This window comes from Thalassophryne amazonica, chromosome 13 (assembly GCF_902500255.1).
Source record: "Thalassophryne amazonica chromosome 13, fThaAma1.1, whole genome shotgun sequence".
In the NCBI taxonomy this organism is placed as follows: domain Eukaryota; kingdom Metazoa; phylum Chordata; class Actinopteri; order Batrachoidiformes; family Batrachoididae; genus Thalassophryne; species Thalassophryne amazonica.
The window spans coordinates 19,128,495-19,144,810 of NC_047115.1; the positions used below are offsets into that span (position 1 = coordinate 19,128,495).

A 16,316-nucleotide genomic window follows, 5' to 3' on the forward strand; every position below is an offset into this window, starting at 1 on the left:
CTCGCCCCATCTTTGCTTGTGAAAGGCTGAGCCTTTTGGGGATGCTCCTTTTATACCCAATCATGACCCTCACCTGTTTCCAATTAACCTGTTCACCTGTGGAATGTTCCAAACAGGTGTTCTTTGAGCATTCATCAACTTTCCCAGTCTTCTGTTGCCCCGTCCCAGCTTTATTGAAATGTGTTGCAGGCATTCATTTCAAAATGAGCAAATATTTGCACAAAAACAAAAGTGTATCAGTTTGAACATTAAATATCTTGTCTTTGTGGTGTATTCAATTGAATATAGGTTGAAGAGGATTTGTAAATCATTGTATTCTGTTTTTATTTACATTTCACACAATGTCCAATTTCACTGGCATTAGGGTTGTATTTCTAACAACACTACAGGTGAATTTGGATAACATTTCAGTCCTTGTTTTGATGATAGATACAAGATTTCCAGTTGTCTCACTGGTTCCTTTGACGTTCATACCTAATTATCAAAGTAGCGTATTTTGGGCCCTTCCACCCCTTCTATTTTTCTCTTATGTTATTCCTGAGGTATATTACAGGAGAATCCTACATAAAACTTTTTTTTTTTTTGGCAATTAGTGGTAAGTCAAGTCTCAATATGACTTGACTAATCAGCAAACTGAAGAAAAAGTAAGCCTCTGGTCAAGGAAGAGCTAATTAAATCCTGGTAGATCCTTTCAGAGTGAATCTTGCCTTTGATCAACAAGTTCTGATTTTGATCCTGTGCACAGAGCTTTCTCCTACCGTGCCCCAGCTCTGTGGAACGATCTCCTGGCACACATATGGCAGTCGGATACGGTGGAGACTTTTAAATCATGTTTACAGACTCATTTGTTTTCCTTGTTTTATCATTAGTGTTATGTGTTTTTTTCTTGTATTCTTTTATGGTTTTGTCTTTTTATTGTGTTTTTAAATTTTTAATTCAGTTTTTTCTGTTTTTATTATGTTGCGTGAAGCACCTTGAGACAAGTTCATCATGAACTGGTGCTATATAAATTAATACATTTGAATTTGATCCCTATGATTCTGATTCCTTTGATTCTAATACAGGGATGGATCTTGAACTTTGATTCTGCCCAGTGAGCTAAATAAACAGACAGCATTGAAAGCATAAACTCCTTGGTGAGGTTCAAAGATCGGAAATCAGGATCATAGATAAGTAATCGGGAGCAATGTTCAACAATCTGAATCCAATGTCAGATTCAAAGCTTGGTGATCAAGAAGAAAGGTCAGCAAGTAGTCAAAGGCTAGCAATCAGGACATAGCAAAAATATCAAAGGAATCTCACTCAACCCTGTTGGACCTCACTGGAAGGTATGTGAGCTCTGAGTGACCTTGTTATTATATTTTTAATATCTGTAATATCTTTTATTACATCATGCAAAAATGGGTATAAACATGGACAAAATTACATTTATGTGAATAAAATTCTTATTTTTTTCTTTCCTTTTCAAAAAACAAAAAACAACAACAAAAAAAACAAACAAATCTGAAATACAATACAACAACTTACCCCCAGAAATCTCCATACTTGGTTTGGCACTCACGGTCAAAATTAATAAATCCCTAAAAGGAATTTCAACAGGTGTTTAAAGGTCAATGGGTCATATAATCCCACAGATATCAACATGCATTACAAGTATAGATAACAAAAGCTTTGTCACAGTTGATTTTTTTCTCTTAGCAGCAGTAAACTGACTCACACGTACGATGTGACACAAACTAAATGATCTATATCCTTTATTGGTGCGATTAATTTGAACTTTTATTGCACATCCGTCACATTATTGGATACTGTATTTCATAACCCAAAGAGAGATTTATGGTTGAACATCACATTATCACATCAGTCATTAAAATATCTATTATTCACATGTTCCTCACCTTGGCCAAGTATGGCAGTGTACCTAGAAATGGTATGGGTCTTGGTCCAGGAATTCCCAGCCTTGTGAAAGTTCTGAATGGCCAAATGCCATACCTATATTTAAAAGAAGAACATTCCATTACAGACCTGCTTTTTTTTTTTTTTGGTGTTTGGGAGTTTGGTGGGGGATGTTCACAATTACGCAACTTCAACTTCTTTCTCCACATTGCAACAGCTTTAAAAGGGGAACTCCAGATTTTAAACCTACAACATCCTTTTCTTTTTTCTTTTTTTTTTTTGGAAGGGGGTTGGGGGGGGGCATACACGTAGGGCTCACAGCTGTTCCCACTTTGTAAACCCATCCACCATCCAACCAGCAGGTGGCAGACCTCTCTGTGGGATATTACAAAGGCATCAAAATACACCACAAACTAATCTGTTCATCCTTGTAGTGTCTTGTAGTTTTATGAATTATAGTTTTAGCAGTGAGATTTGTATGATATCTCTAAGTTGCTGCATTAAAAAAACAAACTCAGAAATAAAGCTCAGAATGTAAATGTTCTTATTTTTAAGTAACGTTGTTATACTAATAATAATTATTTTACACTATTGCTTTTTAATGGACCCCCCCCAACACACACACACACACATGAAAATATTCCTACGGTATTGAGAATATAAATAATGTTTAACTGTATGACAATAAAGTAATAACAGGACATCACTCAAACCATTTGTAGAATGTGTGACGTCATCAGACAGGTGTGTCTACAGGTTATTATGGAAATAAATCTATGTAAGATTTTGGAGTTGACTCAAATTCGGTTGAACGCACATTATCACAAATAACATTTCTGTCTGTTTTCAGGCACATTAAAAATACAGATTTTTTTTGTTGAAATCTAGACATGTTTCTAGTTGTCGATTCGTCTGCTCTCTTCAAAGTTTTTTTTTTTTTTTTAACCTCTAAAAATAACGAATTTCATCTCACAAAAGATCAACCAACAATTTGGGGTGAATTTTAGAAAAGCAACGCCCTCTCCTCGTTATCCCCCTCTTCCATCAGAAAAACACCAAAAACACGCAGCAGAACATCGACCCGAACAGACTCACAATAAGACGAGGCTGAAAAAGAGAACCAGCAGAGTCCAGGTGGTCGCTGAAAAGAATTCCAAGGAAAACATCGTGGATTCACACGGAGCTGAACCCCCACGTTACTTTAAAAAAATAACGAGGAAGCGCTTTAACGTGAACTTTATCCACAGCCCGGAGTGGGCGGAGCAAAAGTCGTCACACGGACATAAAAGGTTTTTGTATTTACATCGGAGGTCAGAATTTCACTTTAACTATAGCTGTCTGAACAATTCTGGTGAACTAGCTGAGCTGTTTCATGGTCAAATGTGCATTATTTCTTTATTGAATTCATCTGGCACTACAGTTCCTTGGGGGAAAATAAAGACAAAGGCCTTAGTCGCGGTTGACCTGATTCATAACCCATTCAACAAACACACTACATAAGTACAGCGCTGCATTTTGGTTGAAGTTTAACGTCACATGTCATTCTGTAGCGTCTCAGTAATGTTGCTGCAATATTGAAGATAACCAAACGTATACATTTTCAAAAAGTGATCAGTTACCAAGACCATGTTTTTTATGCCTAGCTGGGAAAGACAGCCTCCATTAAATACATTTATGGCAACAGCCTCAATCAAATACATTTATGGCTTTTTATCATTCCAACTACACATAGTTTTACTCACACAGAAAGATAAAGCAACTAACCATAAACTCCGGACGAACCCCCATTTGTTATGAATAACTCAAGGCAAGTAACGAAGACTAGGAGAGTCCACACAAACAAACAACTGGTCAGTTAAAGCTTTATTTCACTAATAATCAACAAACTGGTTTGTGATTAAATTACTAAGTGATTACTTAAGAAATCTAATCTTGAACCTAGTGTATTGAAAAATTACAGGGCGATATCAAATCTATCATTCTGTTTCAAAATTTTAGAAAATGTGGTGTCACGGCAGGTAGTAGACCACCTCACTGAGAATGATCTTTTTGAGCCGCTGCAATCTGCTTTTAGGAAATATCACTCCACAGAGACAGCACTCACTAAAGTAGTGAATGATCTTCTGCGAGCAATGGATTCAGACATCACTACAGTTTTGGTGTTGTTAGATCTCAGTGCTGCATTTGATACCGTGGATCATCATATTTTGCTCGATAGGTTGGAGAATTTCTTGGGGGATTACTGGAAGTGCCCTTGCCTAGTTGACGTCATATCTGTCCAGTCGTTCTCAATGTGTCTTGTACACTCAACAAAAATATAAACGCAACACTTTTGGTTTTGCTCCCATTTTGTATGAGATGAACTCAAAGATCTAAAACTTTTTCCACATACACAATATCACCATTTCCCTCAAATATTGTTCACAAACCAGTCTAAATCTGTGATAGTGAGCACTTCTCCTTTGCTGAGATAATCCATCCCACCTCACAGGTGTGCCATATTAAGATGCTGATTAGACACCATGATTAGTGCACAGGTGTGCCTTAGACTGCCCACAATAAAAGGCCACTCTGAAAGGTGCAGTTTTATCACACAGCACAATGCCACAGATGTCGCAAGATTTGAGGGAGCGTGCAGTTGGCATGCTGACAGCAGGAATGTCAACCAGAGCTGTTGCTCGTGTATTGAAAGTTCATTTCTCTACCATAAGCCATCTCCAAAGGCGTTTCAGAGAATTTGGCAGTACATCCAACCAGCCTCACAACCGCACACCACGTGTAACCACACCAGCCCAGGACCTCCACATCCAGCATGTTCACCTCCAAGATCGTCCAAGACCAGCCACTCGGACAGCTGCTGAAACAATCGGTTTGCATAACCAAAGAATTTCTGCACAAACTGTCAGAAACCGTCTCAGGGAAGCTCATCTGCATGCTCGTCGTCCTCATCGGGGTCTCGACCTGACTCCAGTTCGTCGTCGTAACCGACTTGAGTGGGCAAATGCTCACATTCGCTGGCATTTGGCACGTTGGAGAGGTGTTCTCTTCACGGATGATGCGAAGGAGATGTGTTGCACTGCATGAGGCAAATGGGGGTCACACCAGATACTGACTGGTATCCCCCCCCCAATAAAACAAAACTGCACCTTTCAGAGTGGCCTTTTATTGTGGTCAGTCTAAGGCACACCTGTGCACTAATCATGGTGTCTAATCAGCATCTTGATATGGCACACCTGTGAGGTGGGATGGATTATCTCAGTAAAGGAGAAGCGCTCACTATCACAGATTTAGACTGGTTTGTGAACAATATTTGAGGGAAATGGTGATAATGTGTATGTGGAAAAAGTTTTAGATCTTTGAGTTCATCTTATACAAAATGGGAGCAAAACCAAAAGTGTTGCGTTTATATTTTTGTTGAGTGTATAATGGCACTACCTCTGACCTTGGTGACATGAGATTTGGGGTTCCACAGGGATCTGTTTTAGGCCCCTTGCTTTTCTCCCTGTATGTGGCACCCCTTGGGCGTATACGGCGGAGTTTTGGGATTGCCTTTCATTGTTACGCTGATGATACTCAGTTATACATGCCGATAACTGCGGGAAATCTCACTCCCATAAAATCCCTGGAGGACTGTCTTCTATCAGTGAGAAGTTGGATGTCTATTAACTTCCTACTTTTAAACTTTGATAACACTGAAATGATCGTTCTTGGTCCAGCGAGACATCGGCATCAGTTTGACCAGCTGGCGCTCAGCCTGGGTTCGTGTGTCATACATCATACGGACAAAATGAGGAACCTTGGGGTAATTTTTGATCCCACGTTGCCTTTTGACCTCCACATCAGGGATGTTACTAGGACTGCTTTTTTCCATTTGCAAAATATAGCGAGGATCCGCCCCATCCTGTCCATGGCTGATGCTGAGACCCTGATTCATCCTTTTGTTTCTTCTAGATTAGATTATTGTAATGGTCTATTTTCAGGGTTACCGCAGTCCAGCATCAGGGGTCTTCAGCTGGTTCAGAACGCTGCCGCCAGACTTCTGACACGTAGCAGAAGGTCTGAACATATCACACCCATTTTGGCATCTTTGCACTGGCTCCCTGTCTCTGTGAGAGCAGATTTTAAGGTTTTGTTATTGACTTATAAAGTTGTTCATGGACTGGCACCATCTTATCTGGCTGATCTGGTGGAACTTTACGTGCCGCCCGGGCTTTGCGGTCGCAGGATGCGGGATTTCTCTGTGTTCCCAGGGTGAAGAAGTCGTTAGCAGGTCAAAGAGCCTTTTCACATCGTGCACCCACCCTGTGGAACAGTCTTCCTGCGACCGTGAGGCAGTCAGAGTCTGCGGACATTTTTAAGTCAAGACTCAAAACCTATTTTTATTCTCTTTCTTATGAATAGTTTTTTTTAATCTGTTTTATTCTTTTACTTCTGTTTTTAATTATGTATTTGAAATTTTTAATTCATTTTTAATTATTTATTTACATTTTATATTGAACTGTTTCATGTAAGGTGCCTTGAGATGGCTTTTGCTGTGATTTGGCGCATTATAAGCTAATTAAATTGAAATTAAAATTAAATTGTTTGAAGCCATGTGGAGAGAGAGAGAGAGAGACAGAGAGAGAGAAAGCAAGACGACTGAGGGTGAAACAGTCTCAGCCAGTCCCATCTCTCAGGTGCAGCCACACCTGATGAACCACCCACTCTACTGTCAAACAAACAGCAAGACAGCAGAACAAAACAAGCAGAGGAGTGGGCTGTCCTTTATTTCTTTGTGACGTGTTGAATTTTTGCAACCCATAATGAAAAATACTTTACTATGATAAAGCCAACTACCACACCAACACCAGCAAAATGTAACCCCAGAAACTGATCTTCTGGGAAGCCAAATGCCTTTACAAGTGCTCCTCTTTGACCTCCATTTCTTTACAGAAGATGTCCTCCTTAGCTGCCAGCTCCTTCTGAAATTGAGTCTCTTTCAGTTCCAAGACTTGGTGGAATTCAACCACTATGATTTCCATCTGTTTCTGGAAGGTGGCATCTTTCGCTTTCAGCAGTTGCTGAAACACGGTGTCATTGGCTTCCATCACTCTCAGGAAGCTGGCCTTCTCAGTTTCCTAAAGCTGGTATTCTCGTTTCTAGCTTCTTCTTGAAGCTGGCTTCTTTGGCTTCCAGCAGTCCTTGGAAAGTGGTTTCTTTGGCTTCCAGCAGTCCTTGGAAAGTGGCTTCTTTGGCTTCCAGCAGTCCTTGGAAAGTGGCTTCTTTGGCTTCCAGCAGTTGCTGATACATGGCGTCCTTGGCTTCCATCTCTTTAATGAACCTGACCTTGTTAGTTTTCTCCTGTTTCCTAAAGCATGCACCCTTGCCTTCCAGCTTTGTCTTTAAGGTGGCACTTTTCTATGATTATTTGTTGGAACAAAGCCTGCTCTTTCCTGAAGCACTCACCCTGGTTTTGTAAGAATTGCTTCGCTTTCATGTCCTGCTCTTTCCTGATACAGGTACCCTGGTTTTTAAGTATTTCTCAGAATCTGATCTCCTTGACTTCCATTACTTTTTTAAAACCTTCTACCACTGCTGCCATCTCCTTTTTCAGGGCATTTTCAAAATATTCCACCTCGTTTTTACGTCTGTTTTTTTCCTCATGCCATCCATTGTACCATTCCAAGCAGGAGCATGATGTTCCTTTTTGAGGTTGCTTGCCCACATCTTTAGCAACAGTTGATCCCTGGTAGATGGCTCTTCTGTGATCCTTTGAAGGTTTCCAGGGATTTCGAATTTGGATTGTTCTGTGCTGCAGCTCAAGGGCTGTACAAAAAGGAATGTGCATGCATTTTAAAGGCTCAACTGCTGTCATCATTATATGACAAATACAACCCCTGGCAAAAATTATGGAATCACCGGCCTCAGAGGATGTTCATTCAGTTGTTTAATTTTGTAGAAAAAAAGCAGATCACAGACATGACACAAAACTAAAGTCATTTCAAATGGCAACTTTCTGGCTTTAAGAAACACTATAAGAAATCAAGAAAAAAAGATTGTGGCAGTCAGTAACGGTTACTTTTTTAGACCAAGCAGAGGAAAAAAATATGGAATCACTCAATTCTGAGGAAAAAATTATGGAATCACCCTGTAAATTTTCATCCCCAAAACTAACACCTGCATCATATCAGATCTGCTCGTTAGTCTGCATCTAAAAAGGAGTGATCACACCTTGGAGAGCTGTTGCACCAAGTGGACTGACATGAATCATGGCACCAACACGCGAGATGTCAATTGAAACAAAGGAGAGGATTATCAAACTCTTAAAAGAGGGTAAATCATCACGCAATGTTGCAAAAGATGTTGGTTGTTCACAGTCAGCTGTGTTTAAACTCTGGACCAAATACAAACAACATGGGAAGGTTGTTAAAGGCAAACATACTGGTAGACCAAGGAAGACATCAAAGCGTCAAGACAGAAAACTTAAAGCAATAAGTCTCAAAAATCGAAAAATGCACAACAAAACAAATGAGGAACGAATGGGAGGAAACTGGAGTTAACGTCTGTGACCGAACTGTAAGAAACCGCCTAAAGGAAATGGGATTTACATACAGAAAAGCTAAACAAAAGCCATCATTAATACCTAAACAGAAAAAAAACAAGGTTACAATGGGCTAAGGAAAAGCAATCGTGGACTGTGGATGACTGGATGAAAGTCATATTCAGTGATGAATCTCGAATCTGCATTGGGCAAGGTGATGATGCTGGAACTTTTGTTTGGTGCCGTTCCAATGAGATTTATAAAGATGACTGCCTGAAGAGAACATGTAAATTTCCACAGTCATTGATGATATGGGGCTGCATGTCAGGTAAAGGCACTGGGGAGATGGCTGTCATTACATCATCAATAAATGCACAAGTTTACGTTGATATTTTGGACAATTGAAAGGATGTTTGGGGATGATTAAATCATTTTTCAAGATGATAATGCATCTTGCCATAGAGCAAAAACTGTGAAAACATTCCTTGCAAAAAGACACATAGGGTCAATGTCATGGCATAGGGTCAATGTCAACGAGCAGATCTGATTTGATGCAGGTGTTAGTTTGGGGGATGAAAATTTACAGGGTGATTCCATAATTTATTCCTCAGAATTGAGTGATTCCATATTTTTTTCCTCTGCTTGGTCTAAAAAAGTAACCGTTACTGACTGTCACAATCTTTTTTTCTTGATTTCTTATAGTGTTTCTTAAAGCCAGAAAGTTGCCATTTGAAATGAATTTAGTTTTGTGTCATGTCTGTGATCTGCTTTTTTTCTACAAAATTAAACAACTGAATGAACATCATCCGAGGCCAGTGATTCCATAATTTTTGCCAGGGGTTGTACAACACAGATGTCAGAGTCAAACATATTTTTATTTTTCTAGATAAAAATAATATTGGTGATAATAACTTTATTTATAACGGACTTACAAAGTGCTGCACAAACTGAGTCCAAAAGGGGTTAAAACAATAAAACATAAAAGATACATTAAAAAATAAAATCAAAGAATTGAAATTATAAAGCTACACACAAAGACATCAGCAGAACTGTACATAACAACCATCAAAGGTTATACGCCACAGACGAAACAAAACTTAGTCTTATGTTTTACCTTAAATATCTCAGCAGATGTTGATTTCCTCACTTCAAATGCCAGACTGTTCCACAAAGTTGGTGTGAAAAATGAAAAAGCTCTACTGCCCATTATTTTTTAAATCATAGAAACAAACACATGACAAACAGTCTCCTTGTGTATGTTCCTGGCACATAAGGCTTTATCATCTTTGCCAAAAAAACAAACAAAAAAAAAAGACCACTCAGACAACAACAGCACCTTGAACTCTGCAATTATGGGGTCATTATAGTGGTCTTAAATTATTTTCTATCACAGACTTCGAAGTTATTGGCCTATATTAACTACTTTGATGTGATGGCTGTAATATCAAGGGTAATGAACAACTGATCAAACTGCACAAAAGAGTTTGAATATTTAAACTATATTGTTGGCAGCAGCCACATTGTAAAGACAAGCGTGTAGATGTATTTGAAGCTGACTTCTCTTCACTGATGTCTTCTGGGAACAAATTTTAGTTTGACAGGCTCTTTGGGCTGGTACGTCCATGTAAACTCCAACGGAATCTTAAAGAAGACATGACTGTGAGTAATGTGACAAAACAGTGAGTTGTGTGAACACATGCCTTTGAGTGCTGGTCTTACCACAGTTTCTTTGCAAGTTTCCAAATTGTAATTCTGCAGGAGCCGGACAAGGACAGCCTTCAGGACAAGGATGGCGTAGCGCATCCCAATGCAATTACGAGGGCCGAGTCCAAACGGCATATACACATAGGGGTTCACCTCACCGTTGTCTTTACTGAACCTAAAAATACAGAAACTCCCATTCATTAAAATGACGAGTACAGCTGTGCACGTGTGCGTGCATTTTTCTCTCAAAACCATGATAAAAAGATGAAAGAAACCAGCTGAAGGGCTGCATATTATAACAGGTTCTACAGGTGATAAAGATGTTTGTCACCTCCCAATTTCTTTGGTTTGTGTATATCTGATTGGTAACAATGACTGCAACATCTACTTCAGTTCAGTCACACTGGACAGTTTCTAAGTAGAATTGCCCGCTTCATGTCCTGCCGCGACCTACAAGGGCATTCCAGAGCTTGAATTTAGTTTCTTTTGAACCATTCAGATCAAACCTGTTGAACATCCTTGACAGCTTGAACCCTTTGTCTGGCCTGTCGGTACAAGTCCTTTTCTCAAAAGTGTGTGTGTTTCTTTGCTCCCTATGTCACAAAATCTCAGATCACCAGAGGGAGCTCTCTACTGCTCAGAACAGCAGATCTGGCATTGATTCGCATGTTGATATGTCACACGTTTCACATCAGATGCCTTTTTTGACTGAACTTCAGATATACTCAGAAATTATGGCAAAGGTGTCTTTGAATGCTGGCTCTTCTTGTTGAGAGGTCAGAGCAGTAAAACTGCACCACTATGCTTCCCATCAGTTCATGCAGGTGGAAAAAAGGACATCAAAAGAAATAAAATATTTGTGTGTGGCAGGAGCAGTGGTGTCAAAAGTACACACATTTGTTACTTAAGTAGAAGTATAGATACTGCAGTTTAAAAACACTCTGGTAAAAGTTGAAGTATCAACTAGACCTCTTTACTCAAGTAAAGTGAAAAAGTATGTGCTCCAAAACCTACTTAAAGTATAAAAGTATAAAGTAACCTTAAAAAAAAAAAAGAAAAAAAAAAAAAAGGTAGATGCCACTATATGAATTGAAAGCTTCATTTAAAAACTGATTCGTTCTACATGTGGCCCAAGACCCAAAACCCCAAATTACCCCCAACACCACCTGCATGAAAATGTTTCAATTCTAGAAGCTCTGAAATGCAATCTGGGACTATTCCAGACAATAAACTGCAGTGAGAGCAGCATCCATTTAGTGAGAAAAAAAAAACTTTCCTTATTCAGATTCATTCCAGTAGTATTCTGCTCTTACTAGGATGCAGCAGTTTTCTAGTTTGGCAGATAGTTCTGGAGGAAATCACTGAAGAAATTAACACATTGACAATATGGTTTGACCGAAACAAACTGTCATTAAACTTAAATAAAACAGGGATGAAATGGAGGTGTAAGAGTCACTAGGTGTTCACAGGAAACACTTATTTATTTCTGTATGTATGTTCATTGTTAGTTGCTTTTATATTTTATTTTCTGTTGTGTTTCTATTCAGGTTCTTTTTGTCTCTTTCTCTGAAATTGTATATAATAATTATCATTAGATTATTAATATATAAACAAAAATAAATTTAAGAAATATTACAATTTGAAAACAAATGCACCTGAACGTGAAGACAGCTGGAACTGCTTCATGCTAACTTTTAACATTGAAAATGCCATAGACATGCTAACGTGTTAGCGTCGCTCCCATTTTTAAGTTATAAAATACATCTATCAACTGTTTCAGAAGACCATAACAGGTCGGTTTAACATAGAAAAGGTAAATAATACTCACAGAAGTATGCTCTTTAGGGTTTTAGCGGGGGAAAATTAAGCGAAAGAAAGAAAGAATAAACGAAACAACAGGTTGAAGCATTGCTTCAATCTGCAAACCACTGCTTCGACTGGTTCAAATCCATTCCTTTATCTTCATTGATCCATGTTTCTGATATAGCAATTATGTTAATTTTTTTTTTAAATTGACTTAAATATTCTTTAATGTTGTTAAAGTTTGCATACAGACTTCTGCTGTTGAAATGGATTATTGATAATTTGTTATCCGTTTTAATGATCCGATTAAACTGTTCATCTGTATAATAGCAACAACTGTCATTAATATTTGAGAAGAAATTATTGTCCGGGTCTATATCGTGCTCCAAGTCCAGTACATTGTGGTCTGTGTATTTAAATGTTCTCAGTTCTAGTTTTCCATGATCATCAATCCTGTGAGTTATATCCTTCTTGTCTCCAGATGTAGATGATGTAGTAGATGAATAGGTTCCTCTGGTCTGTGTCATGGTGTTGTGATGCGTTTGTGTCCTCATACCTTATTGGTCGTATTTGTCCAGTTCCTTGATGTTCCTGATTACCATAACCTTCGCTTGTTCTGGTGTTCCGTTCAGTTTGATGAATGTTTTGCAGTTGGATGTCCATGTCTGTTGAATTTTTCCCTGCTTTTTTAAGAGACGAGCTTTCCTGGCGATGTCTGCGTTTCTTTTGGTCAGATGTTCATTGATGAATACGTTTGTTCCTTTGAGTTTCCGTCCCTGTTTTAATAATGCCATTTTATGTTTTCTGTTGACAAACCTCATTATAACTGCTTGCTTGTCTCCATCCTCTCTCCTGGGCAGGGGGTGGCACGCTTCAATGTTATTACAGTCCATTTGAATACCTTTAGATTGCAGGAAGTCAGCCACCTGTTGTTCCACTGAGCTGGCCTCCTGCTCACTGGCCTCCCCTCCGCTGTCTTCTGACACTGCCCATGCGTAGGATCGAGGTTTAATATGAATTCCTGTAATAATAACGTCGTTCATCCTTGTGTACTGTTCCAACTCTGCAACACGGTTCTCCAGGTGCACCAGACGCCGGTCTTTCTCGGCATTCTGGATCCGGAGAGCCTTCACTTCTTCCACCAGCTCCATAATGGATTTCTGCTGCATTTTAACAACAGAGATTTCCTCAGACAAAAAGTCCAGGGACTTCTTGATATCGTCTCCCTCCTCCGCCGTCAGTGCCTTCTTCGGACCCATGGTCAGATAAATCCGCGCTGGCACCTCGGTAAAGCCGCGCCGGTGGATGTGCGCACCGGCGCTGAAGCCAAGAGTAACGAGGCTGTTTGTTTTAAAAATGTAAGGAATAGAAAGTACAGATACTTGTGTGAAAATGTAATAAGTAGAAGTCGGAAGTAGGCAGAAAAATAAGTAATGGAGTAAAGTATAGATACCTAAAAAGTGTACTTAAGTACAGTAACGAAGTATTTGTACTTCGTTACTTGACACCTCTGGGCAGGAGGCTGTTTGAAGTTATATTACCCTGCTCCATACCTCTGGACTGCAAAGGTTATCCAGCAGGGCTGGTGTGTACCACAGAGACACAAATGAGTACTAGAGTCCACAGCCGCACTGCTGCCTGCCTAACGCGAATGTTCCTTCATGGAGGGCAAGCTGGCACTTTCTAACCGGACAAAATATTGACAAAATGTTTTCGTGTGTATTATCAGTCATCATCGGATTAAAGCTTGCAAAATATGTGTTACTATACTGTTCTTACCTGGATATTGAACCAGTAAAATTAATTTACCTTAAATTATGTAAGGAATGTATTAAACCTACCCTGACACCCACACATTCCGAAATATTAGTGTTGAAATTTTACTCAATTCCTTTGCGGATGATCATTCATGAGTCACATTTTATTCCAGGCACTGCCAGGAAATATCAAGGTACACAAGTTGAAGATGAACATGTCATGATCCAAACAAGTTAAGCCACCTTGGCACTTTCACAAATTTGATCCCCACACTGCGCCACGCAGTTCATTGTGTCATTGTGACCCGCTTTTGTTTCACTTGAAGCCACTCTATGTAAAAATAAAATAAAATGATCATTTCATAGCCAATGATGCATTTGCTCTCACAACTTGGTTGATGAAACCATCCTCTCATCGCTCCCAGAATTACAGAGAAATTATACAGCTTTAGCTTGTCTCATGCACATCGTGTGGCAGGGAACGCATTTGGAATCGTCTCAAAGGTAATTATAATTTATATTGTAAAGGCAGTGCAGGGCATCTTAACAATTATAATAAATTACAATCTACACTCAACAAAAATATAAATGCAACACTTTTGGTTTTGCTCCCATTTTGTATGAGATGAACTCAAAGATCTAAAACTTTTTCCACATACACAATATCACCATTTCCCTCAAATACTGTTCAAAAACCAGTCTAAATCTGTGATAGTGAGCATGTCTCCTTTGCTGAGATAATCCATCCCACCTCACAGGTGTGCCATATCAAGATGCTGATTAGACACCATGATTAGTGCACAGGTGTGCCTTAGACTGCCCACAATAAAAGGCCACTCTGAACTCCAGTTCGTCGTCGTAACCAACTTGAGTGGGCAAATGCTCACATTCGCTGGTGTTTGGCACGTTGGAGAGGTGTTCTCTTCACGGATGAATCCCGGTTCACACTGTCCAGGGCAGATGGCAGACAGCGTGTGTGGCGTCGTGTGGGTGAGCGGTTTTCTGATGTCAGTATTGTGGATCGAGTGGCCCATGGTGACGGTGGGGTTATGGTATGGGCAGGCATCTGTTATGGACGAAGAACACAGGTGCATTTTATTGATGGCATTTTGAATGCACAGAGATACCGTGACGAGATCCTGAGGCCCATTGTTGTGCCATACATCCAAGAACATCACCTCATGTTGCAGCAGGATAATGCACGGCCCCATGTTGCAAGGATCTGTACACAATTCTTGGAAGCTGAAAATGTCCCAGTTCTTGCATGGCCGGCATACTCACCGGACATGTCACCCATTGAGCATGTTTGGGATGCTCTGGACCGGCGTATATGACAGCGTGTACCAGTTCCTGCCAATATCCAGCAACGTCGCACAGCCATTGAAGAGGAGTGGACCAACATTCCACAGGCCACAATTGACAACCTGATCAACTCTATGCGAAGGAGATGTGTTGCACTGCATGAGGCAAATGGTGGTCACACCAGATACTGACTGATATCCCCCCCCAATAAAACAAAACTGCACCTTTCAGAGTGGCCTTTTATTGTGGACAGTCTAAGGCACACCTGTGCACTAATCATGGTGTCTAATCAGCATCTTGATATGGCACACCTGTGAGGTGGGGTGGATTATGTCAGCAAAGGAGAAGTGCTCACTATCACAGATTTAGACTGGTTTGTGAAAAATATTTGAGGGAAATGGTGATATTGTGTATGTGGAAAAAGTTTTAGATCTTTGAGTTCATCTCATACAAAATGGGAGCAAAACCAAAAGTGTTGCGTTTATATTTTTGTTGAGTGTATAACAGTGGTCTCCAAACTATTCCAGAAAGGGCCGAGAGGATGCACGTTTTCTTTGCAGCCACTGACTTCAGCAAGTGATTTTACTGATGAACTCATCCCACCTGTTCAAAGGGATGTTAATCAGTGAAATCACCTGCTGAAGTCAGTGGTTGCAAAGAAAACCTGCACCCTCTCGGCCCTTTCTGGAATAGTTTGGAGACCACTGATCTATAATAAACATAATTTTACAGATACATTATCTCACTCATAATAAAGAATGAAAATGCAGCTGTTTTACCAATCTACTCCAATATACGAGTATATTATAAATAATTACTTTTGAGACGATTCCAAATGCGTTCTCTGCCTCACAACGTGCATGAGACAAGCTGAAGCTGTATAATTTCTCTGTGATTCTGGGAACGATGAGAGTTCTGAGAGCCAATATGTCATCAGCTACAAAATGATCATTTTACTTTATTTTTACATAGCGTGGCATCAAGCGGGACAAAAGCGGGTCCCATTGGCACGACAAATTGCGCAGCAGTGCGGGGATCAAATTTGTGCAAGTATCAAGGTGGCTTTAGTGTTGAAAGTTTACACAGATCCGATATGTTCCAGCTTCCAAATTCTGCAGACTTAATAAGGCACAATATCGCAATACACACAATCCAGACTGGGCACACAGGCTGTATGAATTAATTCCACATGGTAAATCCATTTTTGTATAGTTCTGAATTAATTCAGCTTTGAGTAAAATTCCATTCCAGGTGGTTTCTAAATTCTCAGATTGGGTACAGTTCTTTCAAAAGTTACAGGTAAAAATCCAATAATCAGTTCTTTTGTGGATGAT

General features: G+C 39.7%; 2 protein-coding genes across 3 annotated transcripts in view; both read right to left on the bottom strand.

Annotated features, from left to right (window-relative positions):
- Nucleotides 1-3,161, bottom strand: part of LOC117523111 (cytochrome P450 3A30-like) — a 31,947-nt gene extending 28,786 nt beyond the window's left edge. For both annotated transcript variants that reach the window (XM_034184532.1, XM_034184531.1), the window contains exons 1-3: nucleotides 2,992-3,161; nucleotides 1,899-1,992; nucleotides 1,528-1,580 (exon numbers count right to left, since the gene is read on the bottom strand). In XM_034184532.1, coding sequence (XP_034040423.1) covers nucleotides 1,528-1,580; nucleotides 1,899-1,992; nucleotides 2,992-3,062 — 218 coding nt within the window. In that variant the 5' untranslated portion in view covers nucleotides 3,063-3,161. The remainder of the gene's footprint in view (nucleotides 1-1,527; nucleotides 1,581-1,898; nucleotides 1,993-2,991) is intronic.
- A 6,610-nt stretch (nucleotides 3,162-9,771) lies between these two features.
- The window catches only part of LOC117523112 (cytochrome P450 3A30-like), a 37,613-nt gene continuing 31,068 nt past the window's right edge, over nucleotides 9,772-16,316 (bottom strand). Inside the window, exons 12-13 of the mRNA XM_034184533.1 lie at nucleotides 10,136-10,295; nucleotides 9,772-10,057 (exon numbers count right to left, since the gene is read on the bottom strand). Coding sequence (XP_034040424.1) covers nucleotides 9,980-10,057; nucleotides 10,136-10,295 — 238 coding nt within the window. The 3' untranslated portion in view covers nucleotides 9,772-9,979. The remainder of the gene's footprint in view (nucleotides 10,058-10,135; nucleotides 10,296-16,316) is intronic.